At 41.1% G+C, this 27,450-nt stretch overlaps 1 protein-coding gene across 1 annotated transcript; it reads left to right on the top strand.

The window, feature by feature from the left end:
- Positions 1-1,636: 1,636 nt before the first annotated feature.
- LOC128719051 (uncharacterized) lies at positions 1,637-27,049 on the top strand. The gene is made up of 6 exons (XM_053812672.1): positions 1,637-1,826; positions 21,402-21,538; positions 22,679-22,928; positions 23,031-23,287; positions 26,334-26,407; positions 26,851-27,049. The coding sequence occupies exons 1-6, from the start codon at positions 1,637-1,639 to the stop codon at positions 27,047-27,049; spliced, it is 1,107 nt and encodes a 368-aa protein (XP_053668647.1).
- The last annotated feature ends 401 nt before the right edge of the window (positions 27,050-27,450 follow it).

The raw sequence follows: 27,450 nt of genomic DNA on the forward strand, positions 1-27,450 counted from the left end.
CCGGGCTATTTATAGCATAAACGGGTTTCTAATTTCGTATGGTACTCTCTGTGGTACAATCCCCCACGGTGAGATGATTCAAGGCATGGTGGTTGCTCATCCCTGTTGAACCGTTTAATATGAGCTGCTACAGTCATAAACGGCTTCTAAACGTCATGCTGCTGTATATTTCCCAACAGACCCCATCTGCAAAGGTTGTGTTGTACACTGTCGTTTTGGGTTAACTGTTCTTCCAAGAGTGTCAGGCGTGCTAAGGTGGGGCTGTGGGTGGGATAGAAATGGTAGGTGTGGATATCATGTGCCACGCGGTCTGGACGGTGACGGGGGAGGTTTTCACATGTTACGCTAAAAATTCTAGTGTTGGTGTGTCGTGAATGTTTGTAATTTTTATTTACTACGGCGAGGGTCATGAACACTGGGTGTAGTCGAACATATTTTGTGGTCAAAATTTTATTTTAATTTTTTATTCGTTACCTTAACTCCTGGGCAACTTTATTTGTAACTCCTCACCTTTCAACTCACTTCAACTTCAATAATTTTGCAAATGTTTTAAGTAACGTTGAGCGAGACATTTTATTTATTATTTTTGTTTAATTATACTAATTGTTAATTAATAATTGCTATAATTTAAATTTTTTTTAATTAATTTCTAATTTATTTGTAATTAAGAGGATAACTTTGCTCTTAAAAATCTATTTCATTTCAAACATTAATTCTTCAGACACATCATTTTGGTTTTACCTACTTCAACTTAAACTTCTTAGAAAGTTTTAGTCTTTAAATATAACACTCCACAAAAAAAAACATATGATCATCAATTACTTCGTCTCATATCTGAAGAGTTTATGGTGAGCGCTCTTGCCCTATTCCACCCACTAGCCCCTTACTTCCGCCCATCTCGGCTTACCGCACCCGTAAAAGCTTGGGAAAACAGAAACAGGAGATCACGGAGCTCGGAGTATTGCTCGCAACCAGCCAACCAAACCAACCACATGGCGCAGCCAATCTCACGATCTCTGCTTAAACCCCCGTCAGTAGAGATCGTGTTTGCGTACGAGTCGGATCGACCGCCTTTTTGCAAAAGATCACCCGCAGCGCGGCTGTTTCGTTGTTTGTAATGCCGTTGCGTCTTGCGTGCGTCTCGCAAACCAATTATTAGTGGCTTGACCTTAAGGTGGCGCACGGCCTTTCCCGAGCAGACAACCATTGCCTAACCGTTGTGTCTGCGGCGCCCGGTGCTGACGTCTTTTCACGGATGCATGTGATTGCAAAGGGTCTGACCTTTATGTGAATACCCCGGTTTAGATTTAGATGGTTCCGTTTTGTGTACTCCGCGGCTTCGTGATAAGTGAGGCAGTTCTATTTTTCGCATAAATTGCTGTCTATGGCGTCCGCGAGTGTCATTTATTTGAGTGCAAGAAAGGCTAACCATATGTGGTACGGATGTTTAAAGCTGTGCTCGGCCTGTTCTTTCTGTGCACAGCGTCGATAGGGGAAATAGTGTTCCAACGTGAAATATTCTTCTCCGCCACCTGCAGCAGAGCTGAGAGTGATCTTCAAGCGTCATTTTCACAAGAGCGACCAGCACCTTATTGCAGTATCCTGGAACGCCGGCACAAACACAACACGACCGACAATGAATTTAATGTTTCGGAAAAACATGCGCGAAGGTGGCGGCCGGGCCGGTGGTGGCGGTTCGAAAAGTAAGACGACCGGCCGGCATCAGCGGAAAACGCGCGACAGCTACGGTGGAGCTGGTTCGGACGAGTACCACTACCGGACGCACATTTTCTTCTCGCCGGGCCACGTCAAGCAGGACAATGAAGGTTGCTATTGCTATGATGGTTATTTTTTTTTTGCCTAGAGATAGATAAAAGAAGAAAAAAAACAACATACAATCCGTGTCCCCTTTCCATAACCCTATGATGCCCTTTCGAACTCTCCGTTCTTACGGGTTTTCCTTCCAATGGAGTCAAACGGATGGAGCAATTTGTTCGATAAAAAAATTATAAATTATCCTTATAAACGAAATTGTTGAAAGTTTTTGATTTGTCAGGGTTTAATAACTTCCATTTTGCAATACTACAACCAATTTTGCTCGGCTATAAATACATTTGCAGCAGTACGCTATTTCGGTTCATTAAGAAAATCGCAAATACATGCTAATTAATGTTTCTGCACCGATCATCTTACCGATGGAAATATTTGCGTTCGATCCAATCGATCGTTTTTGCTACGTTTACTTTCTTCAAGCCTTCGTCTATCGTGCTCCGATAGAGCCCCAAACGCAATGCCCTGGGAATGAGCACACTCACACACCTTTTTGTACCAAACTAAAATTATGCTCGTGCGGTACACGAATGAAAATCGAACGAATCGAATCCAAATCCGTTTGTCACCATTGACGCTATTGGATTATTCCCTGTTCCCCATCACCAGCCCCCCCATTTCCCCTCCCCCACCAACCCACTCAATTCACTGTGGTTTTTTTTTTTCACGATACTGACTCCGTTCCTATATTTTCTTCCAATACCACCCCTTCTCCCCCCCCCTCCCTCCGCTCCCAACACACCGAGTTCCCGATGTGACTTTTAAAAATAAATGTAATTTTGTGCGCTCTCTCTGGCATTTTGTCAAAACGAAAAATCGAAGCAATAGCAAAATGAACAAATTCAACAGCAAATAAAAAATAAATAAATAGGCCCATGCACGAATCACAAACACTCGCAGAAGCGCAATCTCGCGTGAAATTTGCGTTCCGTTTTTTTTTCTTTCTTTCTTTCTCTTTGTGTCCCACCCACATTTCGCTCCGTTGCTGTTCTACGCACTCATTTGCCTCCCCCACCCGACCAGCGCTTGAATGTTAGTAGTTTATTTCTTTTCTTCATTCTATTTCCTTTCATTCCGTTACCACACATAATTTTCCCACACATGCCGAGGGTTGTAATTTAGCTCAAGGGAGGACTCGGTATAATCGATTGCTGTAGTAGCTGTTTTGTTAACTATATTTGATTCGATTTTCATGGCAAAGATTCCCCTTTTTTCTATTTATTTATTTTTTATTGAACTTTGTGCAAGTCTCTCCACCGTTACCGATACTCGAACGATTGGTTCGTGCACACCACTGTATCATTAAACGTTCATTTAATGTCGTCCATGCTCATGTAAATTCACACCTGCACATCATCAACCACCCCGAGGATCATTGATGATCGGGGAAAAAAAAGAAACAGGCACTTCACGTTCGGAAACGAAATTCAACACATTTCCCATCGAAATGAAACATCTGTTCGCAGCTGGTGCGTTATTGGGGCCGGGGCTTTCCTGTCTGTGGAACTCGTAAACCATATCCCGTTTCGCAAAACCACAACATCCTTGCTGTCATTCAACGGCATGTAATCTTTTCCACAAACGTCTATCGACGTGCCCGAGTTTTCCCTACTCCAAACAGTGGTTACCCTTTCAACCTGTGTTATGGTTTACATATTTCTGTTTTTTTTTGTTCTCTACTTGTTTCACTAACCGTGTACCATCCTTTCACAGTTTGTGATTGAGTTTATTATCGGCGAGAGAACAAGCATCACATTTCCGCCCTGTGTCAAGTTCATGACACTGCCCCGTTGAAAGAGAGAAACGTTTCAAACGATTCTGCCCGGTCTGGGTCGGCACACACCGATAGATTTCTACTCTCAGTTTTTTTTTATTGTTCTAGGTTATATAAACAGACGCTTCCGAATTAGCATTATATATCCCCACCCGACGATCTCACTTCGTCGAAGGCGAGACGTTTCTTCAGTAAAAAAAAAACCTGTCCGTCGAAGAACCTTGCTCCCATAAAAAAAGTACGCTCTGGCATACAACGAGCGGACGAAAATCGAAAGCAGTTCGATAGGAGGAAAAAAAAAGTATCATGAATAATCGCTCACCATTACAACGAAGCGTGGGCTAGATCGTTTGCAAAGAAAAGAACCATGTTAGTGCGACAATTTGTTGTGTTTCTTTTTTTTTTTGTAGTGTGCAAGGTGGGAACCATATTTTATACGCTCTATTTATAATTTCAATCATTCATAAAAATTGCTCTACGAACGCGCGTCCGTGTCGATTGGCTGATTGGCCCAGGGATGGGGGCTAGAAATTAATCGGGTCAGCCTGAACCATCCGTCGCTAAATGATGAAAGTACATGGGTTTGTGGTGCCGGGACGGAATCAGGACGCAGGAAACAATTTGCAAGTCATTAACGACCAAACGACCGGGGAGACGTCCTTTGCCCGAATGGGACGGTACGATATTTAACAAAATACGTCCCAGGTGACTGGTTTCTCGCTTCCGATACATCTTAATAATGAATCATCTAATCATTCATCTTACAGATTTGGTTTGATATTGTGATCTTCTATTATTGAGAAGGTACGACAAGAAGTTGTAGCCAGTTTCTTGGTTTTTTGAATAGAAACAAGTCAGAATTTCTGATTCGATGTACAATTCTGGCATAGACTCTGGTCTATGCTATATTTATAATAAACATAAAATGTTTTTTGCAAATAAAGCTGTTTCATCTGTCCCGATATTAAGTATTTTTCTATCAAGTTTCAAGTTTGACCCGCCTTAAATCATATTTCTTGCACTTAGAAATTGAAACAACCTTTCATAAATATTTTGTTCCAAATGATAATTATTCATCAAAGAAAATCTTCAATTTGTACGACGGTTTCACGGAAAATCTTCAAGAAATTAATCTAATTTGACCGATTGACATAACTGCAGGATTAGAACAGAACCCAGCAAAGCAAAAGATCTTTCGATATCTCTGCTCTGGTATTTTTGGACACCTTACTTGTCTCGAAATTGATATTTGCTGCCAACCAGACATGGAATTATATAAACATAATGAACTTATTCTCTTGCCCAACACATGTTGGGAATATTACTATACTTAAACAATCAAGCACACAAACAAATTTCTACCAATCTGCCTTTTTTATTCAATAAATATTTTAAATATTCACTGGTATGGTTGGATTTTATCATGAAAAATAAGTTTAGCAAGTGTTAGTCCCATATAGATTTTATTACAAAAACACGTTTCGTCTTACACTCCACTTCAATTATCAATTACTTCTTTTAGATCTACAAATCAATCTGCACACTATTAAAAATACAAAAAAAGAAAAGTTCTTTTACCCTTCATAATGGTTAAGGTGGATCAAGAAGGATCAACTTTGCCATCCTTGTTCCCGAAGGAAAAGCCACCCTCACTCAGAAGTTACGTTCAAATCATGCTACGGCAACTTGTGGGTGTCGTCCGCGCCAAAGACTTCATGTACGACACAAACTGGCGCAAAACTTCACTTTATCGTGCAATCGAGGAAAGATCAAGAAAAAATAATACCATAATGTCACGTCTCGAAAGTTTCCCCGCGGCGGATGTCTTATCACTAACGCCCCACCAAATACCCATAAGTACCCAGGTACTTCAGGTTCGTTGCGATGCGTTGAACGAGCGGATAAATTTACGTTCATTGTGTTCGAACTCACCTGCCGGTTGGCGATGTTGGGAAGTTTCCCGAGTCCATCCGCTTGGCGGTGGTTAAAATTTGTCAACAGAAACGAAACCTCCAAACCGGCAGCGGGTTGGTCCGGACGGTTTGAACGCCATCGCGCGCGCTGTATCGCAAAAAAGAAGGCGGGAAAATCAACAAAACCTTCATCATGTCTCGCTGATAAGTACCGGATAGCGGACATTCGTGACAGCGGTTGCGCTACCTACTCGTAGCTGTCACGTGCAGAATTCGTTTTTCCACCCAAAATGAGTTGAGCTCGTACACCGTTCGACTTCGTTCGAAGAGTCGAACACATTATCACCACCCCCACTCTCCCCGTTTGTCCCCCTCCACTTGGCCAAAGATGTACAGAGTCAAGTGCGAAACTAAGTGTTACATGCGGCAGGCATGTGATTTCGCTCTCTTATTCTTTCGCCCATCTTTGCGAGTGATTATCCTGGTACGGTTGTGAAGTTTCGTAGCAAAAGGCATCCCAACCTCAGAGACATCAGACCAGACACCAGAAATATTCCTACCTTTTGCCCAGGAACGTGTAGCTGGTGGCTGTCAACGATAAGCAAAAAGCAAAAGCGACACAAAATCCCTTAAAAACCAACAAAACAACCATTCGCACACCGGCAAACCGGCAAGAAAAACGGTTAGCCGTTTAGACGCCAGAGGTAGAAACATCTTTGCATTGCCTGTTTTGCCCGAGTCCTCTTTGTGTGTGTGTGTTGTTGTTTTTCTATTTTGCTGGCTGGTGTTTATGTCGCTGCCTGTGCCGGAATGACTGCCGCAAAACTTTGTTTGTTATTTTATTTCGTAAGAATGATTATTAAACGCAAACACCGCGCGTCCGAAGCATTTGCTTCCCAACCCAAGCACCAGCTATTACCGCACTCGCACTCTTTTTCTGCACCATGCACGACTGTTTCTTGGGCTTCTAGTCATGGCTGGGTGCGTTGTGCAACAACACCAACAACATAAAGTCCGTTTATCATTCACACTCGCGCGAACGAAACTTTCATCATTTTGTAAAGGGTAGCCAACAACATTGCCGGTACTCTTCCGAGGCGTGTTTTTGGAGTTTTGGTACTTTTTTTTTTGGGGGGGATGCAACTTTTACTTCTGGGGTGGCGTTTGCTTCTTTCTGCCATCATTTCCGAAAACTTGAAGGCTTGGCAAAGCTGCTGAAGAAATCATTTCACTAAGAGGATTATGTTCGGTCGTGTGCTGTGCTACGCTTCAGCATTCTCGCTGAAGGAAGCCAGGCAGGAGGATACGAGCTTTTACATAACCTGGTCTAACTAGACAACCAACAGAGGCTTCTGCAATTTCATGTCAAAATATATATCCCGATCGTGGATTGTAGCGAGGGCAAAACCAATACACCGCAACGGGGTGTTTGGATACACCCCGTCAAAGCTGTCCGTGCGGTGTACTCGTCACGCTTTTGCACGCTCCTGTATCACCTGTCAATCGTGACATGACCCTACCCGCTCATCGCCCACTTATCCCGGGGCATCAAATTGCACTGCGAGCGAGTCCGCGAGCGAACGGCAAGTGCGGTCTTCCTGTTTTGCTTTGAAAGCCAATATTTACGCTGTATACTTTCATCACTCAAAAACAGATGCAGACCATTCGGAATTAAGCGATTGTGTGTAGGTGGGCAGGAATCCGCCCGCCAGAGCGCGCAGCGAATCTGACTAGTCATCAACGACCACTACTACCGATGACAGCTGTCATTTTCACTGCGGGTTAGTACTACGGTATACAGCGATCGAACGTTCGGTACATCGTGGATTAAACTGTGCATAAACTCTATTCGTCTATATCGTGCACCATTGCACATTTCAAACCAACGCATTGAAGTTGTCTTACCATAACGAACCGTTATGTGTAACGCCGCGGTCATAGCGACGAAAATAAGCGAAAACAGCAATGTAATGTAACGCGCTGCTACTTCCAATACACCGTTTTTGTACGCTTAGCGTTTTTTTTTTTTACTAAATCTCAGAGTCATTCCAGCTGCTTTTGCTCACTTTGCTCAGTATTATTAGAATTCGCTTCATTAAAATTTAACAATGCGATTGTCGTTTCCATTCATTCCGATTAAGGCTAACGCCACTATTTTCTATCCAGTTTTCTGCATCCGAATAGCTTCAACGAGCTGGAAGAAAACGCCAGTCACATTAAATGTTTGCCCACGGCGATTCGGAAGGGAATGAGCAATGGAATTGAAGGGAAGACATCCAACTAAGACCATTGTGCTTTGTGGCCATTTACGTCGTTGAACACCTTGTGCGCTAGCAAACGACGACCAATTTTAACGGCAATGGAACGCTCGATATCGCAAGAGAAATGAATCGTTGATTTCATTCAGACGCAGGAATGAAATTAAATTCTGTGTGAGAAGAAATCTTGACAGGCAGGGTTTTATTTGCCCAATAGCCAATCGAATCCAAAGAAGTTGATCCGTTTTGGCGGTAATCTTATCAGGAAAGATTTTGTTTAGAATTGCTCAATTTTAAAGAGGACTTTGTTGTTATTATTTGCTCTGTTTTGTGATGGCTAGATCATCACACCCTTTTTTCACAACCATGTAGAACATATATTTGGCATATTTATAAGTTCGTTAAAAATAGCATTGCAAATAAAGGACGTGATGAATAACTTTGCAAATTAATTAAAGTACAATCGAGTGGGTACTTACGGTTATACATCCTACTCGGAAACGACAGCTGCAGTCCGTCAGATTTGACAGATGAACTCCAACCGCGAGGGCGGCAAATAGTAAAGGCTACATTTATAGCTGTCATGAAAAATATACTATTACCATGATATTCCACATCATGTTAAAGAAACAATCTAAGCATTTTGGGCGACATTTTGGAAGAAAAACGTAAAAAAAAGCTATAAAATTAAAGTCAAGAAAAAAAATCTGCCCAAAGAAATAGCAATACAAGTAATAAAAAGTACGACACAATATTGAGTTATTCATATTAATGTCATTATTTAAAAATTGTGGACATGCTAATTCCTTGAATTTAGAGAAAAGTTTAGTTTACTAAATCTATCACAAATTCTAACCAAAATATTAAATTTGTTTCTACATACCTGAACAATAACAATGTAATCTTCCATAGAGTTCAACCGTCATGTGTTGTGACATTTTTAAATTAACTAAATTCTCATTTATTCACAATCCGCAAACACAGCGTACGAGATTGATAAATTACTGTTTTGATAGTGCAGATTCCGTTAGTGGATGATTAACCTTTTTGTCCGAAGGGGCCCATTCACGCATAATTCGCACCATATCTCAAACGCAGGTTGCCATTCGTCCCGCAAATGAAGTGAAGCGAAATTATGCCTGCCCTCACACACCTCTTGCTCGTCCACATCAAAGCGAACGGCCATATTTCTTATCCGCTCGTTAGCGTATGCTGCCGAAATGGATGTTTGAATGTCAAAAGTTTCAGCCTAATCACTTTACGACCCATCCGCAATGGGTGAGGTTTAAGTTTTGGGATGCGCACCAAACCACAATCAAACGGCCGGTATTACTCTATCGTGCTGTGCCGGTTCTTCACCACCTCACCACAACACAATCACAGTCTAGCGTAACGAACGATTGTCACCCTTCAGTTGTCACAATAAATCTCGGGCTGACAGCACCAAACCTAGAGACCTCGAGCGTTTCCTTCGGCATTGGGAAAGATAGAAAGTCACGAGCGAAGATGGTGCCGTGGAAGCTGATCGTGTTTTGATGAAGCGCTTGCCTGCCGCAGTATGTGGTGACATCTTTGGACAGGGGTCAGCCTACTATTTGATGCGCTGAGTGTCATAATTTGTCAGCAGTTTCAAATGTTTTCGGCTGGATAAATAAAGTTGAAAGACAAATGAAATGTGCATGATACTTTCATTTTAACCGTGCGACCCGCCTACTGTGATGTTGGTTTAACCCAGAGCGCCTGTTCGTAGGGAGCAATCTTCAAAGCATGTCTTTATCATTCGTAGCCATATTTACCTGCTAGACGATTATGGAGAACTTTTCTCGTTATTCGACATCCCGGGCTAGCTCAGCCTGCTTAATCCAAAGCGGGGCATCGAGGTGTGGCATAGACGACCCCGGCACCAAAATTTACCACCTGTCGTCAAGTACACGGTGTCATGGAGTGTGTAAACACGTACGTCATCAGTCGGCACTACACCCAACAGCGTCATGCCGTTCCGACATCGGCTGTCTGCTTCGGCACCGAACCGATCATGTTTTTCGCTTGACACAATTTTGTCAGCAGCATGATGCTTTGCGCACAACGTTCAAACGAGCGAGCAAGGCCAAGTATGTGTTGGCAGTTTTTTTTGTGTCCTCTTCTTCCAGCACAACCAAATTTGTTCTGCTCCCAATATCGATGTATATACATTACCTCCCTGGGGTATTTTTTGGGAGCCTTCCAACGGTGTGGGAAAATATTTTAACACCCCGCAAGCATCGATCCCGTACCTCGCTGCGATAGCTCGCTGCGCTAAATTTGTTAGACAAGTTCGAACACCGTCCGGCCACGCCGCGCAAACTTCTTCCGGTCCATGACAATTTTGTTTCGAAAAATGAGTAGTAAAAATGTGAAGTTAAATTCAAAAGGTCCAAATACCACTAGTAAAACAGGAACAAGCTGAGTGAGAACTCCATTGGCATTGTCCTTCGATGTGTCGCCAAACGACAAACAGTTTAATTATCGAAAACACAACATTAAGCAGGGCGTCCAATGCCATGTAATTGGTGGATGTAAGGACTTGTTCCGCTTTCATAGTAGCTTTATCGTTTATAATTTTCCATTGGCCTCCAGCCATGATTGTACGTGTTCCCGCCAAAGCATAAAAGGAAGTCGACAAATCGATCGATCGCATTATGAATGATTCAGCGGTGAATTCTATTTCACGGTCATTGCCGGCATTACTCACTAGAAACGGTGTCAGTTGGTTGACTGGAGTTGATTTCCAATGAATGTCAACGTTTTTTTTACAACTTCTTCAATTCAATGTATTGCTAATTGCTACTGTGACTTTAAACGATCAATATCCTTTGATGTGTTCTATAATATAATAATGAAATAGATCAACAAAACAATAAAATAAGTTTTTTTTATTCAAAAGGAACGGCCAGGCCAACACAACGTATTACTACAACAATTTAAGTTTGCAATTCCATGTACATTTTCGATAGTTTAAGTACACTCGAAAATCGAGTGCCTGATTCATAGTAAAATTTCATGAAAAGTAATATTTATAATAGTAAAACGTAACGTTTTTATTGAAATGTAATTTTTTTCTAATTATTTGAAATTGCCTCATGCCTCATCCGAGTTACTTAGGTATTGACTGCATACACTTATACAAGCCTTACCCATCGTACATTATGCACGAAAAGCGTTTACACTTGAAAGTTATAGAGTCGGTATCAATTACATATTCATAAAAGAGAGGCAAGTTAAAGAATGAAATAAAGTTGATCGGATCAGTTTCGTAGGCATTATAAGCCAAACTTTCCCTTATGGGGTCAAACTTTGTCCAATAAGCTTTCTACGTAGTCGAGCTAAAAAATACGCGTACCTCCGAATGACTAAATGACCAAATGACCGTGTATCTCGTGAACCACCTGTGTCAGCCGAAATTAATAAATTCTTTAAACCATTTGTATAAAGTAAAGAGGAATAAAAAAATTGTATGCTTAAAATTTATTTGTCATAATTAACATTTTGCGTCTTGTTCCTTTTTCTTTTAAAGACGACTAATGAGACAAGAATAACAAGGATATGTAAGGATAATTTAACGAGGCAAACCTCCGGAACCATGCCCAACGCATGGTTAGAAAATTTGAATACAAATCGATTATTTATCGTGCGTTCGTTCGTCGTAAGGATACGTTTCCAAATCAAAACATATATCCAAAATCGAAATCAAATTTTGGTGAGATGTTATTCCGCGATTAAATGGCAAACAAGCAGCGAGGGATCCGTTTCCATATTTTCCCAACGCGTGCAGCGTGCAACAATAAAATTGATCTCATCTTAAACGCTACACAAAAAAAAAGTTCCGCCTGCACAAGCATAAATTTCCCTCCTTTCGAGAAAAACGAGCGTCCGAGGGCATCCCGGCCCACAAACTTTGCCTTTTCTCTCGCGAGTGAATTTTTATTATCAAACCCGTCAACATTTTATAGGATTTCCTGTGCGTTTTTACAAACATTTTAATATTTCTTTTTACGGCGTGCGCACGAAAACCAAACTCCTCCACTCTTGCAAAACCTTCGTATTTATGAACGTTAACGATTGATTTATGATGGCCGCCCACTTTTTTTTTCGACGACAAGTTCGACGGCACACTCGTGCCGTGCCGGACTTTGGTGTACCAAAAACCAGTGTTTCGTTTCCATCGTTTTTTTTTCTTTCTTTTTGTTTTTCATTCCGGCCACTTCTCGTCCGCTGACACTGGTAATAAAATACACCGAAATTAATGACTTCATACCCTCGCTTCAAGTACTGCAAGTGTATGAGCAAAAGGATTGAAAGTTAGATCGTGCGGATCTTCACATCTGAAAGTATGTGTATTTTTTCATCTCTCGAGAGCGAAAAATTGCGTGAATCAGAATCCGTTGACCTTACCACACCTTGGTCGCGAAACGGCGGCGTGGTCAGGAAAAAACAAGCGTGCAATCATGGATGAAATATCCCACCAAGCCGTCAGCTTCTTTTATTGTTCGTGCTGTGGGGAATTTCGCGTGTCACTCCGCACGTTCGGTGCGGTATGATTGATCAGCTTGTGGCCGTTGGTGGCACCAAAACACAGACACACCCACACGCGTGCACCAAAGCAGTAAAAACGGAGCGTACAATCGATAGCGAAAGTTACGCTTGCGTTTGGTTTGAGAATTCCCCACCCCACCCCTACGGCAGCGGGATTGGTTTCGTTCGGTTCATTAGCTGCGCGTGGATTTCACGTTCGACTCGCAATTCCTCCGAGAAGACTTACTTAATCAGATTTTGTCACGCGAACGCGTTCTGCTTGTGCGGATTTGTAATGCGAAATTGCTGGGTTTTCTTTTCTCGCCCGTCCCCGGGCGGTTACGTTTTATGGTTCAAACATAAAGTAACACTACGACCGGTACGACCATGCACTGTGCGCGAAGCAAAGGGAAGCGAACGATTAATGTGTCGAATTTAAAGCAACGCATTTGAACGCTATCAAGATCAGTGATTTGTTTGTCAAAACAGGGGTGCCGACTTAAGTCGAAAATGTCTATCATGCTGCAGGATTTGGCACAGGAAAGGTCCAACCGTTAGCCGCTGTTATGACTTCATTTTAATTTGGGAATTTCATAACTTTGATGCGTCAAAACGGAACATGAATGTTTAAAATGTAACAGTAGGAGTAAATTAGATCACATTACAAGCAGACATGAGTAACAGTTGGTTTTTCATCTCTTAGTTCAATTTTTATTTGATTTATTGAGAAAAGGAGTAAATATTTAAGTTAAATAGTGAAATATTTTAAAAATCTTACAAACTAAGACTTTTCCCCATGAATCGCGCACTTATTGGATTTGGAGACCAACACAAATTCTCGTTTTTTGATCGAAAGATTTAAATTATTTAAGAAGCGGAAGGTAGAATTAGCCATCGACTATCGTTTGAGACTAGCTTTTCTTCGAAACCAATTGCCGTGATGGACATTTACTGACTCTAAAGGGTGTCCTGCATAAAGTTGCAACACTCAAAACACATCGTGAAAAAGTTGTCCATTTGGGAGTTTTTCATGTAATTTTGACTCGAAGTCGATTACAATTTACTGTTTACAGTGTATTTTCGCTCGATTCCAGTATTTTGAAAAATTTAGAAAATGGTCCACCTGAGGCGGACGAAGCCTCATTGACTCATCATATAGCCAAGGTTACTGTTACTCACCGTCAACGAAATGAAACGGGGAGAAGATCTATCACAAGAAGCGTCTATAGATTCGTCTGCCACCTCTGCAGAGTGGCCTACGATCTTCTTATCTGACCTAATTTCATGCCACTTTTTATTTTTTGGTTCCTTTCATATCCAAGAACAAGGAGTAAACCCAAACGCACCGGAACGAAGCCACTTGGAAAAATACCGCCGCAATTATGAAGTAGGCACTACGGAATAATCTCAAAACGGGTCAAATCTTAAGCAGACTCTGCCTAAGATCGATACCACTCTTCAAAGTTCGATACCATTCTCTGAGGATGATTTCATCACTACGTGACATCGCGTGAATGGTTTGATAAGACGCCCCTCAGATCATGGCTTACTGCGAATGAATATTTTGCATTGGTGTCTATTGAGCTATCTTAACCGTTTTGGCACATATCTTCCAACGTTTATTTCATTATAATAGATCCAATTTTTCACAACATATCCAAACACATTCCAGATGTTCAACCAATATGTCTAATACGTGAGGTCAGCATTCCTGACCGTTATTGAGGTGTTGAATTCATAAAACCTGCTTGTAAACCTGAACATTATATGCCATAACAATGTGTTTTGGTTATGATAATGGCCACTGGTCAATCAACTACTTAGAATCTTTGTTCTGATCATTACAATTGTCATTAAATTTGTCATTGATGCTAATTCGAAACCCCAAATTAGGAAATTAGTGCCAAATTTTGTGGGGAGCATTTAGAATAATTTGCGAACGTTATTCAAACATCGAGCATTTGTTTAGAGGGAAAGTTTGATGTCACAGAATGATTCGAAGATTTTAAAAACCCAACAAGTACTCACGGTTTTCCACGATAATTAAAGCAATGTGTAGAATTCCGGTTGGCTTATATCTTGAAACAGCGCTATGATTCGAATGCAACTCCACAGTGTGGTATAATTATGATGAATAGGATGTATGGCATGATTTTTTTTTTAAAACCACATTCAAACTGCCACTAGAGTCACTCTTTGCGAACTACTGACCTATAATGTTCTGGTGGAAAAAAAAAAACATATCGAGTGCCTCCCTTGATTTCATTCGCTTCACGTAGGTCATCCAATACAACGCTCATTACAAACCGTAAACCATCACTACGTCGTCTCTGCTTTATTCATTCCTATCATGCTCACTCCTTCCCGACCTTCGTTTCCATCCCGTTTCCATCCCGCTCGTTCGTTCCCTCCAGTGCTCTTTACTTTCAACGGAATGATTAAACCTAACGGAAATGGTTTGTTGCAGCACGCAGGATTTTTCACGATGCAAAAAAAAACCCCTCCCGTAGCGGCATGACTTTCGCAATATTAAGGCACGTTTGGCGCTCCATAGCACGGTACACAGCATATAAGGAGGGAACAAATCGTCGTGAAGTAGTATGCTGCAGACGAATGCGAAATAGAGGAGAGAAATCCGTGACGCTATGCATTTTCCTCCTTGCCGGGCTCTTGTGCTTTCAATGCAAAGCGTGCACTTGTTGCAGAGCATGCCAGCGTAGTAGAGTGTAGCGTAGTGTGCAATTAGACAGTACCGTAGGCGTATACACCGGTAAATAAAGTGCTCGATTTCCACTTCCATCGCTCTCCCAAACTTACTAAATTGATTTCGTTCGAGGTATATTTTTTATGTTGTTGCGCAGGAAAAGAATGTACAAATTAGGAGTATGCGAATTCGATTGCATTTTACTGTTGGCATAAAAATGTTCTTTGATTTTATTGTTTTATTATGGAATTCGTTCCTCCTATTCGTGGAAATGGAACAGCTCGTTAAAGACTGGCTGTCCTACGGTCTATAATAATTCTTAAACGAATTAAAACTTTTTATATGATTCAAAACAACATGAACGATTCACTTCTAATTGCGAGTAACATGCAACTTCCGCTTACTTCACACCAGGCGTCTCCATTATCGATGCATCATACGGGCGCAACTCAATTATAAAAGCAGTTGAAAACTTTGAAATGATTTATTGACTCACATTAGCGACAGTAAAATCACTGTAATGCAATATCCGTTCCCAATTAATAACCTTTACGATGCGCGTAACTTTGCAGTCCATTTGTTTCCCTTTTTTGTGCTCTCTCTCTCTCTGTGTAAAATGCAAATAAGCTCACATAAATAATTTAACTACCGCAAAAGGGAGTAAGTGTGAACATAATGTTTTAAATCGCATAACATTACTTCATTTATACTCGCCAATCATATTGAAAGGTTGGAAAAAAAAGGAAAATTAAAAAAAAAACACATGCTCATTAAGTGGAACATTCATTGCAGACCCGTTTTCTTCACTGCTGCAATTTGCAAAGCCGCGCAGGCGATTTTTCCAGCACGCAACGGCTATCAGTGCTGTGTTTGCAATTATAAAATGATTAAATGTATACCCTAATGGGAGAGCTCATTAGATTTACATGGAGAATACAGGGGGAAGAAAAAAACATTGTCAATTAAATAGAATTAACTCTAGTGCAACATAACCAATAGTATGGGTTGAGTAGATTCTAGTGCATCATGTAGGACAGTATTTTACTATAAATTAAACAAAATTCCAGAGAGAGTTTGCATTAAAAACATTGATAAAATAATGCCACCTTTTGCTACAATTTCCTTGGTTCGCTAGTGTTATCGAACTATGAAACGCGTCCGTTGTGTGAATACCGCGATTGACCCCATCATTAGGAAGTGGTTAGGTGGTTCCTTAATTTAATAAAGTCGTAACTCACGCGAACCTGCCACCGGGTCGGATATCCGGCGGAAAAAGCCACTTTTGATTAAGTGCCCATCGCACCGGCAAAACTTGGCACAAACACCACTTAATGGTTGTGCATTAAATTACATACCTTTATACGTGCGCGTCGTTGCTGCATCGTCGGTTGCACTTGCAGTAACACTACGATACCTACAGAAGATGTTAAGATTTACGTACATAAAGCCTGATCGACACCAGTTTTTTTTTTTTATTTTCCAGTTTTTAAAAAGATTATACAAAGCTTTACGTTCCGTTACATAAATTCTAATTGTTGCACATTGCAAAGTTGATCGAAATATGCTTAGAAATTGCAGAAATTGAGCAACATCGACACACAACCCCCAACACCTTGTATAGATAGCTTCGCGTCCCGATAGCAAAGTCCATTGAAATCTAACCTCAAAATTCCCACCCAACAAAGAAAGTAAATAAAACATGTACAAATATGTCCAATAGGCCAGGTAATGCCGATGGTTCGAGAGCAGACCAAAAACCAACGATACCCATTTATGTTCTTCCAGAGCTTCGCTGCACGCCCATTTCGGGCTTTACCTTACCCCCACAAACGCCACCCACCACGTTCTCTGACATGGATGCACCTATGCAACCGCTAGTAGACCGTAGACCCTCCGCGTCTATGATGAAATGGGGCCCAATTGCCGTTAACCGACGGGTGCCCGAAGTGCCCACTGCCAGGCAAGGTTTGAACCGATTTCAGTCCACTACTACCGAAAAATTCCCCAGGAAAAAGGGAACCCAAATTCCTTAACCCTGAAATAATATAACTTACACACCGTGCACTCAATTTGCCACCACACGTACACCACATCCTTGCACCGTGACGAAGCTGACAGCTACAGTCCGTACTAAAAATGCGCGTTCGATCGGAATGCTTGCATGCTTTCGCCGCCGGCTGCGTCGTTGAAAAGTTCGTGATAAATGGTAGCTTGTATGGCGATGCAATAGATCTTCCACCGTGGCTTAATCTGCTTGATGCCATATAACTAGCGACTCAGATCACCCACTAATGTCCCACAGCAAAACAAGTAGTTTCGTCTTCATCATGTATCTGCTCCCAGGTTGGCAGTTAGCATCATCCATCACTCGTCGCTATTTCCTGCCCTGTACTATCTGGCTGTGTTGGTTCGCTTCCTGACCGTACGCTGGAGCATTCGCTAACCTTAAGTAACATTCTCCCTCGTCCAACCTATCAGTAGCACGTACGTTTATTATTGAATGTGCGTGTGGTAGAAGGCAGAGGACGCTTGATTAGTGCTGCTGATACCTGGGAGCACTCACTAAACCCAGCGGCCCTGGTGGAATCTTATTGCCCCGGGAACATATATTAATGTCATTCCATTAACCGATGAATACGAATCATGTGACACGATGCGTGATAAGATAACATCAGTCCCTTTGTTTGGTTGGTATTGTTTCGGGACTTGCGTTAGGGTGCCAGTATGATGCGAATCAAACAATAGGCTTTTGTACTGCTAAGTAACCATTTTGCCAAGTCCTAAGTAAGGTTTTGCCCACTCGGTATATCAAGTTTACTATCAAGTACTATTAGCTCAATAAATCCATTGTTTGACTACATTTCATTGCGCTTTACAAAAAAAGCGGTTCATTTGTGTTTTAATTACACGTCCCTATCATAAAAACTATACTGTCATATTAAAGCAGCTGAAACCAAAAATATATGTGGGATACGTTGTGAGTTTTTACTACAGCACAAACAATGCAATATTACAGTCCATGACATAATTATAAGGCCACAAGAATTTTTAAATTAAAACGAAAATGTTGGAGACATAAATAAAACTAGTGTTGTACAAAGTTCAACTTTTTGTCGTCCTTTTTACTTGCCATTTATGGCTTATAGTGAGTCTTTGCTTAGGGGTATCGATCAACATTGAATTTAGTACCGACTTTGTCATGTGTCAAATCGAAGACATCAAAGAAGGCGACGCTAGCTACATAATACCAAAGTTATTCAGTTATTCCCCCAAAAAAACGTTAAGTTGAAGTTTTTAATAACAAACATGTTGCAAACTTTTTACATTAATTGCCCACACTACAGTATGTAACCTAATAATAAGACTTCTAGTTTTTTTTATCCGATTAATATGCCTTGTTTAAGGACTGCTCGATTCTAAATGTTTTGTTAGTTATATTGTGCATAAAGCTTTTAAAAATATTTTAACAAATCGGTATTATAAAACCTACATTGTGGACAGGAGTATAGTATAATTGGCATAGACCCGCATAATTTTGCTCTAAATTTGCATAAACATTTGCCCTAAAAGTAAAAAAGTACCAAAAATCTATTATAATGAAGGGTGTTAAGACGGCGTGGTCCGATAGCGTATTGATAGCGTCGCCAATTATCACATGACAGGAACGAGGAAAACCCCCATCCGGATCATTCCTCAGTAGCAAGAACTGACTGGCAAAAAAACAAAAAAAAAGGATGTTAAGAGATGCTAAAATGCAAGTTTTTAATTTTGTTTTTACGCTTTCCACCAACCTTTCATCCCTCTCTTTATATTTTCTAACGTGACCTTATAATTATGTTACAAACTGTACACTAATCGAGTATTTTGTAAGCTACGATTTGTTTTTTGGTTACAGCATTTAAAATACAGTTTGAAGTAAAAATTGTACAACAATATGATTAAAAACATATTGACATTGTTGAATTTTTATCAAGCAGCGTGCAATAAAGTTAACCATTAAAGATAAAAACGCATTTAAACATTCATCCAAGTGAAATGTTCCATCAAACGGTTAAAGTAGCTCAAACAAAATTCTCAACAACAAAAAAAAAACAAAACCCAAAAAATTTTGTTTGCGAAAAAGCTTTATAAAGCTCTGTGGGGAAAGGCTGTCCCTTGACATGCACAAACGGTGACGTAAATAAAACAATTTTCATGCAACGATGAACGAAGGCACGGGTTTTTTTTTGTTTTCAAGTTGGAAGCCGGTGAACGGGTGGGTGTAAAATAATGCACAAACAACAATCTATACGACCGATCCGACAGCCTACCCCCGGAGCTCACTAACAACGACATTAAAAATTTAGACCTTCAGCAAAGCGTGGTTGTGTTGGTGCCGATGGTTAGCTATCCTTTCTGTCTCGCTTTGACCGTCCGTTTCGGTTGTGATTTTTCTCCATCTCCACGTCTTTTTTTTCCTTTTGTTATTATACACCCTTTGATGGGAATTTGGTGTCTCTTTTATCTTTCTGCTATCGGTGCACCGGTACACCTGCAACGGAATGACGATGTTATGTTTACGCCGAAACTTAAACTACTGTTCGCTGTTCCGCGCTATTGTACGAGGTGGTTATTTGAAAGGGAATGTGTTTTTTTTTTTTCGCCCAACCCTTCAAGGTTTGTGGTTTCGGTACTAAACTGTTATTTTTTTTTTTCTTTGCCCCTCACAAAAAACAGCTCCTCTCCCCTGAGCTTATATTTTTGAATGTTTAACATGAAAGCCGCTGTATGGCAGTTTAGCGAAATGTTACAAACGCTTCGTTTGCAATCAAAAATGCAACGGCACCTGCCCGAGTGGGTCCGAGATGGTTGAACGTTGACTGTTTTATGATATTTGGAACGAGTCGGAAATACTTTTTGTCTATTTTTTTTGTTATTATAACAAAATCACTATCCTTCCCCAGCAGGAGATAAGTGTATGAGGGTGCTATCAACTCCCTTTCCTGCTAGCGGGCTCGTGCTTTGTTTCGCTTTGCTTAGGCCGTCGCCGTGATTGAGAACCCACCTGCCGTGACCGGAATGGGAATGATTTTTTCGAGGTCATCGCCGTACTGCAGGCAGGTGCATTCGTGGCGTCACATCATGCACCGGGCAGACACGGTGGAGACAGAATCGGAACGATTGCCGGTCCGTCGGCGTTCGATATTTGTCTGCTTTGATGATGATAGTTTCGATACCCATTGCTGATCTAAATTAATAATATGTTTTGTAGGACACGAGCTTCAAAGCGAACATTTAATGGTCTAGCAGAATGTTTGACGGATGTTTGATTTACTATGCATACAGGGGAAAAAAAAACATTAAATACAATTTACTCGAAATGCAATTAAAATCATTTCTGACTATAAATAAAATTAAACTAACTTAACTCTCTTTAAAACATTTAGAAATGAGTCTTCAAGCTCTACTAAGAGCAATAAATATGTACAAAAATAAAATATTCACATTCAAAGTGAACAACAATCTTACAAATGCCCATTGCTCAACCACACAACATTATTAATTCGCAATTAAATTTCCTCCCGAACAACGATTGTCTCAGATGTGCTTTTGCTTCACTAATCCTGTTATAAGGCACTGCCGCATTCACTCCGCAGGTCCGTGGTTTCCCGGTTTGTTTGCCAGATCTGTACCAGTGTTCGAGGTTCTAGTGCTTCAGCTAAGCCAAAAGCAGCTCGTACCAAACTCCATTTTCTTTTTGTTTTTGTTATGCCCACCAGTGAATTATTATTGTGCTTTCTAGCTAATCGAAACGGTTACCGGATGCTCGCCCCGTTCGGTTTTCGAATTTTTTGTTTTACCGAACCGCATTTCTTCCCTCCTCCTGCAGTTTTGCTTGATTTATCGCTATGGGCTTTTGGGGTGAAGCTGAGCTTTTCCAGTGTTTTCCGGTGTTTGCAGGTGTTTTTTTTTTATTTTCGGTTTTATTTTACGCTTTTCGTTTTGCTGCTTGCCGCCACGTGCTGGCATCAAACCAGCCCCATAATTGCCGCAGGAAAAAAAAATATATGCCGTGTGCGTACATTTGTGTTTCGTTTCGTGTTTTGTGTTTTGTTTCGTTTCCATTTTGGCTGTCTTGAATGAATTTTTAGTTCAACATTTGGTACTTTTTCGTGCCGCAGTCCCAAAGTTTCTAACATTGCATTTAATGTTTTTGTCTTCCATCCTCGCCGTTTGCCTGCATCGCAACGCAATGCATTCATTTCACACCTGATGATGTTTCTACGTTGATTCGTACGCTTGCGGCTGTATCTCCCGGCAAAATGGATCATCGCACCGATTCTGCTGTTTGGACAAAAAAAACCCCGTTCCTATCGTTGGCCGGACGGCAGTAAGCTTTGGAGGACAGCCGGGCAGCGGTGGCTTCGTTAGTTCCCGCAGTGAACCGATCTCGCTGGCGACGCTGGATAAGGACTGCTTTATCATTCCGGTCCACAGCCTGGACCGCTTCCTGCCGGCAGGAATTCCGGTAAGTGTATGGACTGCATTCATGTGGGGATAATCTATCTCATAGTCCTTTTTTTACATATCATGTACATTTCATACATTGTATCAGTGCTCCCACAAGCACAAGAAAAAACATTCGACATAAAAAGGAACCTTCACATTCTAGAAGTTGCTCAATAGATTATAATTTTGAATTATAATACCACTACAGTGCGTAACATAACTATATGAACACTAGTTTTTTGAGAATAGCACCTAAAAAGATAGATAAAATAAAGGTTCCAGTTGATTATTCAGTATAGTTTACATTAAAGTTTACAAGATTTAAAGTATCAGCAAGATACGTTGAAAATTTTGTTCGTAAATATTTGATTTAATTGGTACATTATTGTAATACTGTACCGTCAAGTGTCTTAGTTTCTTCTTCTCTATCGCCATAACAACTGTGGGAATTATTTCGCATGAAAAGTTTAATGAAATGTTGCACGGATTAGACGATAGCTGAGTTGCCCTAGATAAGTGTATTGATACCTAATCTCCAACCAGTCTTATACCAAGTCTTAGTTATTTAATTGAGATAAAACTAATGTCTGTCTAAAAGATTTTCGATGGTGATGAAAATAAAATCTAATAAACAAAATTAAATGCCTAATGTTGGCTCTAATCCTCACAATCACACAATGATCACAATGTCAAATCTCGTCTATAATGCTGCATTTTCCAATAGTTCTATCGGGCAGAGAACGCATATGAAAAATTGCAGTTCAACCGTCGAAAGACAATCAAGCACAAAGGACATTACCATTTAAAGCAAGACATCAAGAAAGTCAGGCAAGTGCACTATTCCTAGGCACTTAGAAGCGTTGCCGAATTTTTAGCCTATGATACCTGGCCACGGAATGCGAATTACATTTGGCACGTAAATCATGACGTGCGCCCCAAAAATGTGTACATTTATTAAAACCATTAAGTTTTAATCCTCCCGAGCAAACGCAACACTGACGTTAAGATATTTTAATTAAAAAACTTCTCCTTCTGCTCAACAATTCCGTTCGTGCCATGGCACCACGTACCATAAATATTCTCCGAAAAAACGGCTCTGGCTGGCTGGTAATTACTATCACGAATTCATCGTGTTTTGCCGATTCTATCTCTCCAGCAGCTTCCAACGCCGGAAACGGCCGACCCATCGCAGGTTGGGCCGCTCAGTGTGCTCGAGGTGTCCGATCCGAAGATCTGCATCCTAGCCCACCTAATGAGCCCGCTGGAACCGATCGATCCGCTACTGGAATCGCCGCTAGCCCACCCGCTCATGAAGCAGCGAGCCGTTGCGTCCGAGTTGCTGAACGAGGTCCAGCAGGGCAATAATGCCGTCGGCGGAATGCTGCTCGCCAACATGGAGCGAAGTTCCGGTAAGTATTGTATTTTTGTAAAAAAAAGTTTCAAAGTTGCCCGAAAAAGACTTTGTTGGTAATGTGATCACCTACCTCGCCCGGGTTTTCCCCTCGTTTCAGCCGAGTTTCCCTTCATCGCTTATTATGTGATAAACACGACCCAAACCGATCCCGCCATGTTCTACACGGGGGTGCGCGGTGCCTCGCTGTCCAAGTTTGAGCCGAAAAACACACGCTACACCGCGGCCCACACGCTCGATCTGTACAGTGAGGTGGCATCCATCTGTCGGCCTCCGTTGGCCCTAGCCCCGAATGAGATAGGCAGCGTGAAAAAGGGCCAAACGCCATCCACCGGATACATCATTAGTGTCTACAAGGTATGTCGATAGAGTCCCTTTACGAATTCATAATATTCGACCACACGACCACCGCACCCTCGTTAGGGTCATCGCGTTTGGCAGCAGCAAACCTCCAAACTCCATTGTGATCTCTTGTTTGTGGAGTTGGCGTCTAACCAACGAACCGCATGCGAACAGGTCGTACAGGGGTTGCGGCATTAGGGCTTAGAATTGAATTACAGACCAATCACGTCCGGTCATCACGTACCGGGGGTACGGGATGGCTTTCGAGTGGGCTAATGGGTTCATCTCTCTCTCTTCACCGACAATGGGAAGGATAATAATCCTTTATTGTGTGGAAAGAGTTCGCTTTTTGTTGAAATTATTGGGATACCTTTACGTCTATCACAGCTTTCGACCGTTGTTGCATTCCATTGTGATTAATTTAAACATCATTTGCTAGAAGGACTTGCTTTTTTGTTGAATTTATATTATCAAGTAGTTAACTTAAATGAAAAATATTCTACTAAAGACTTATTAAGCATCCCGTTTGCAATATCCTTAACCTTTTCCAGCCCAGTGTAAGACAGTTCATGCGCAAAAATACACCTTTTTAAAAAGTTGTATTTCTTAATTTTTAATTCGTCACATTTTCCATCCATAAGTAAAACCTTTACAGGTTTTTTTTTATATCAGCTGGAACAATTTTGCACATCAAATTAATAACCCCATTCATGATCACCCATCACAACATCGTAAAATCAATCCCGATTACGGTCCATTTCAGCGTGTACATTATGTAGGCGCCATAGCTTCGTTACACACAAAAAAAAAAACTTTCACACTTCACCGAGGTGATAAATGAATGTTGTCCTTCGCTTCATTGCCGCCCGCTTCATTTAGCCACCATCGAGCGGAATGCAAAACAGCTCGAGGTGTAGTGTTTGCCCGAACGGAGAAAAGTTTTCCTTTAATGATAAATTCCATTTCGGTAAGTGTACGCGAGTCGACAGCAAGAAAGGCCGGTCCCGTGCTTGTGGGCAGATAAAATTCTAACACTTTCTCGAGCTCGAAGCAAGCAGGATGGAAACTTTCAGAAGCTAAACATTGTCGTAAATAAAGTCCGTTAAATTGATCCATTAATATCGATGCACCCTTTGGATGCAGTAAAAGTCTTGCAGCAGCGTGCACAGCAAACGCGCCAACGTGCCCATTAAATATTGTACACAAATCGAACAGCTTTTGATGATCTTTTACCACAACCTTAAGCGATGGGGATAAGCAGCGTAGTAATAATAATTTATGTCGTTTTAACGATGGGTTCATTCATAATACCTCTTCCATGGGGCCACTGACGAGAGTTTTAAATGAGAAAGATCATGTTTTTTTTATCGTTTCTTTATTGGAAATCGTTGCTATAATTTTATATTATGACATTAGTAATACGTTTAAATCAGATTTTTGTAAAGTAAAACTTAATTTTGTTCTTTTCTGCTTAGCAATCTCCGTTAGCGCCGTTTGCCTTATGAATGCTGAACAGTCTTAAACTTTCCTCAAAATTCTAAGATATTCTGAGATAGATATATGAAAGATATAGACCAAAAAGCAGTGTCGCAGCGGGCTTCGGACAAAGATGCAAAACTTCAAGCCCTTTAGTGTCGAAACCATGATTTTAAAGTTGATGGACATTCTTGGGCTATAATGGACCAAGCAAACTAACACATTATAACTCAGAAACTGTTCATCTGATTTGGCTGAAGTTTTAATTTTTGAACGTTAAATAATTGTTTCTAACATCATACGTTCCGAATTTTACGCTATCTCGGAGTTCTTAAGGTTCAATTGGCGATTGTTCTACATTTGTATCAAAACAAAGTTGAAGAAAAAAAAATACAGCGCATTTATCGAAGCAATGAGAAAGAACAAAAAATAGTTTTGTTCCAGCTTAAATACGTTTACAGCGATTGGAAAGTTATATTGGATGAAGAAATAGTACAACAAATTTTTTTCACAACCCAAAAACGACAGACACCTGATTTTAGATGGCCTAGCTTATTATACATAATTTTAATTAATTTAAAATTAACTTGATCAAAATTTGTAACATTAAACAAAATCCCTTTTTCAAAGCCTCTGTTATGATGCTCATCATAACGCTCAACTCATAGCATAGTACCCGAAGTGGAAGTCGAAATAAGCTGTTAAAATGTTTAATGGATTCTACAATTTACACCTCGCATAACAAACGGCTGTCCGGAAAGGCTCATTCCGTACCGCTCTATTAGCCCTCAAGCATTTCCTTTCAAAGAAATAAAGGCTCTAGGCTTGGGAGTGTCTCGTTAAAAGCAACCGCACTGCTGACGATGGGAAGACCATAAATGATACCGTGTAATAAACGCGTACACCAACAACGCCAGCAACGCCAAAAATAATAACTACTTCTGCGCCAGCAAAAAAAAAAGACCCCGAATGAACCTCAGCCCCGGTCTAACCAAACAATCAATAGACCTCTCACCGGCACATATGAGGTGCTAGTTACCGTGTGCATAAACTTTCTCCCACAGTCATCAAAAGTCGGTAAATCACGGTAAACTATAAACATACCGCCCATCATCCCCTATGATTCAGCTTCCTTCTGTCCACATGTTATCCAAAATTTGGCCCCCCCACACACGCACACACACGCACGTCACACAGATGTTGGCCCACAGCGATCGCTCTACGGAGGCGACCATAGGCGCAGCCGTGCGGTGCGGCCGCAAATAACTCACTCTTCATCAGCTTTACCGCCGCTGATCAGATTAAATAAAACGTTCCAACCGACCAAAACTTTCGTGCTTTGCTGGTGGTGGAAAATGGACACGGGCAATGGAATGAACATTACATCGTGCGCGCACCCCAGTCGCTTTGGCAGCAGTATTTTTGTTTGCAAAAATTCAATTAACACAAATAAACGGGCTACGGTCCACAGTGGGTCGGTGGTCGGGATGGGGCGGGAAAGCGTTGAGAAAACGGCCACTAAACTTCAACCATTCATTTTTCTTGCCTTCTGTTTTTTTTTTTTGCTGCTTGCCCATCTTTGCAGGTGTACGAAGGTGATGATGGAGAACGGTTCGAGCGGAACTGGCTGTACTGGACCGGTGCCAGGATGATTTACAGGTATGAACGAATGCAAAGCGGTTTGGATTGTTTCTGCTTTTACTCGCTAGCTAGTGTTGAGATAGGATATGGTTTGGGGATGATCAAGACGTAATCATCAAAAGTGGAGTTGTTGCAGTATGATTATTTTTTTTTTACTATTTTAGGTAATTCTAGTGACGACCTCGTAAAGGTCATGCCTGCCATTTCTGGCTTACTAGACTTATTGTACACCACTTAGCTGGATAGTCAGTCTTTGCTACGGAGGATCGGTCCGAGTGGGATTTTGGACCCAACTATTATAACCCAACTCCTCAATTTATTTCAATTTTTATTCAATAATGACAACTTTTCCAATACATTTTTTTACTTCTCATTTAAATGTTTTAAATTTTTTTTTTTTTACTTTAAAAAAAAGTACCCCAAATAAACAAATAATTTTTTACGCTTGTCTCTAACCAAAGGTACCTTCCTAAAACGGCGGGACTACGAAGAATAACGCTGCACAAAAGTGTTTCCTCGCGGGGCGACAAGATGTATCTGCTCCTGTGTGAATGTGCCGATCTGCTCAAGGATCTGTCCGCAGCTGCCCTGCTAATACCGGCCCTAAGGGCCCGATTATGTGGCTACACCGGCCTGTACCGGCCAATACAAACGTTCTGAAGCGTCCCGTATCGCTGGACCGATGTCTTTTCCGCATTCGACACCGGCATATCAAATCTTATTGGCGCCTGTCGGTGAACAAAACCAAAAAAAAAACCAAAACACAAAAACTAACCTAGGCAAACATAAACACGGTTGTGTAATTGTAAGCATGAAGTAGGTAAGTAAAATTCACTCTGCCAGAGCACAAATGTATGATGCTCGTGTTATAAAGAAAAAACTTCTCCTGTGCTGAGCAAATCGATTAAACGCGCAAGTAGATTGTGCGAGCGGCAACGCTGAATGCGTCCAGCAAAACTAAACTACTTTTACTAACAAAACAAACAAAGCCTAGAATTTGCTAGAATTTGACACTTAAACATTGCGCCACTTGGTTACCCTTGGGTGGGTCCGACAATGCA

The sequence above is a fragment of the Anopheles marshallii genome, chromosome 2 (assembly GCF_943734725.1).
Source record: "Anopheles marshallii chromosome 2, idAnoMarsDA_429_01, whole genome shotgun sequence".
NCBI classification, from domain to species: domain Eukaryota; kingdom Metazoa; phylum Arthropoda; class Insecta; order Diptera; family Culicidae; genus Anopheles; species Anopheles marshallii.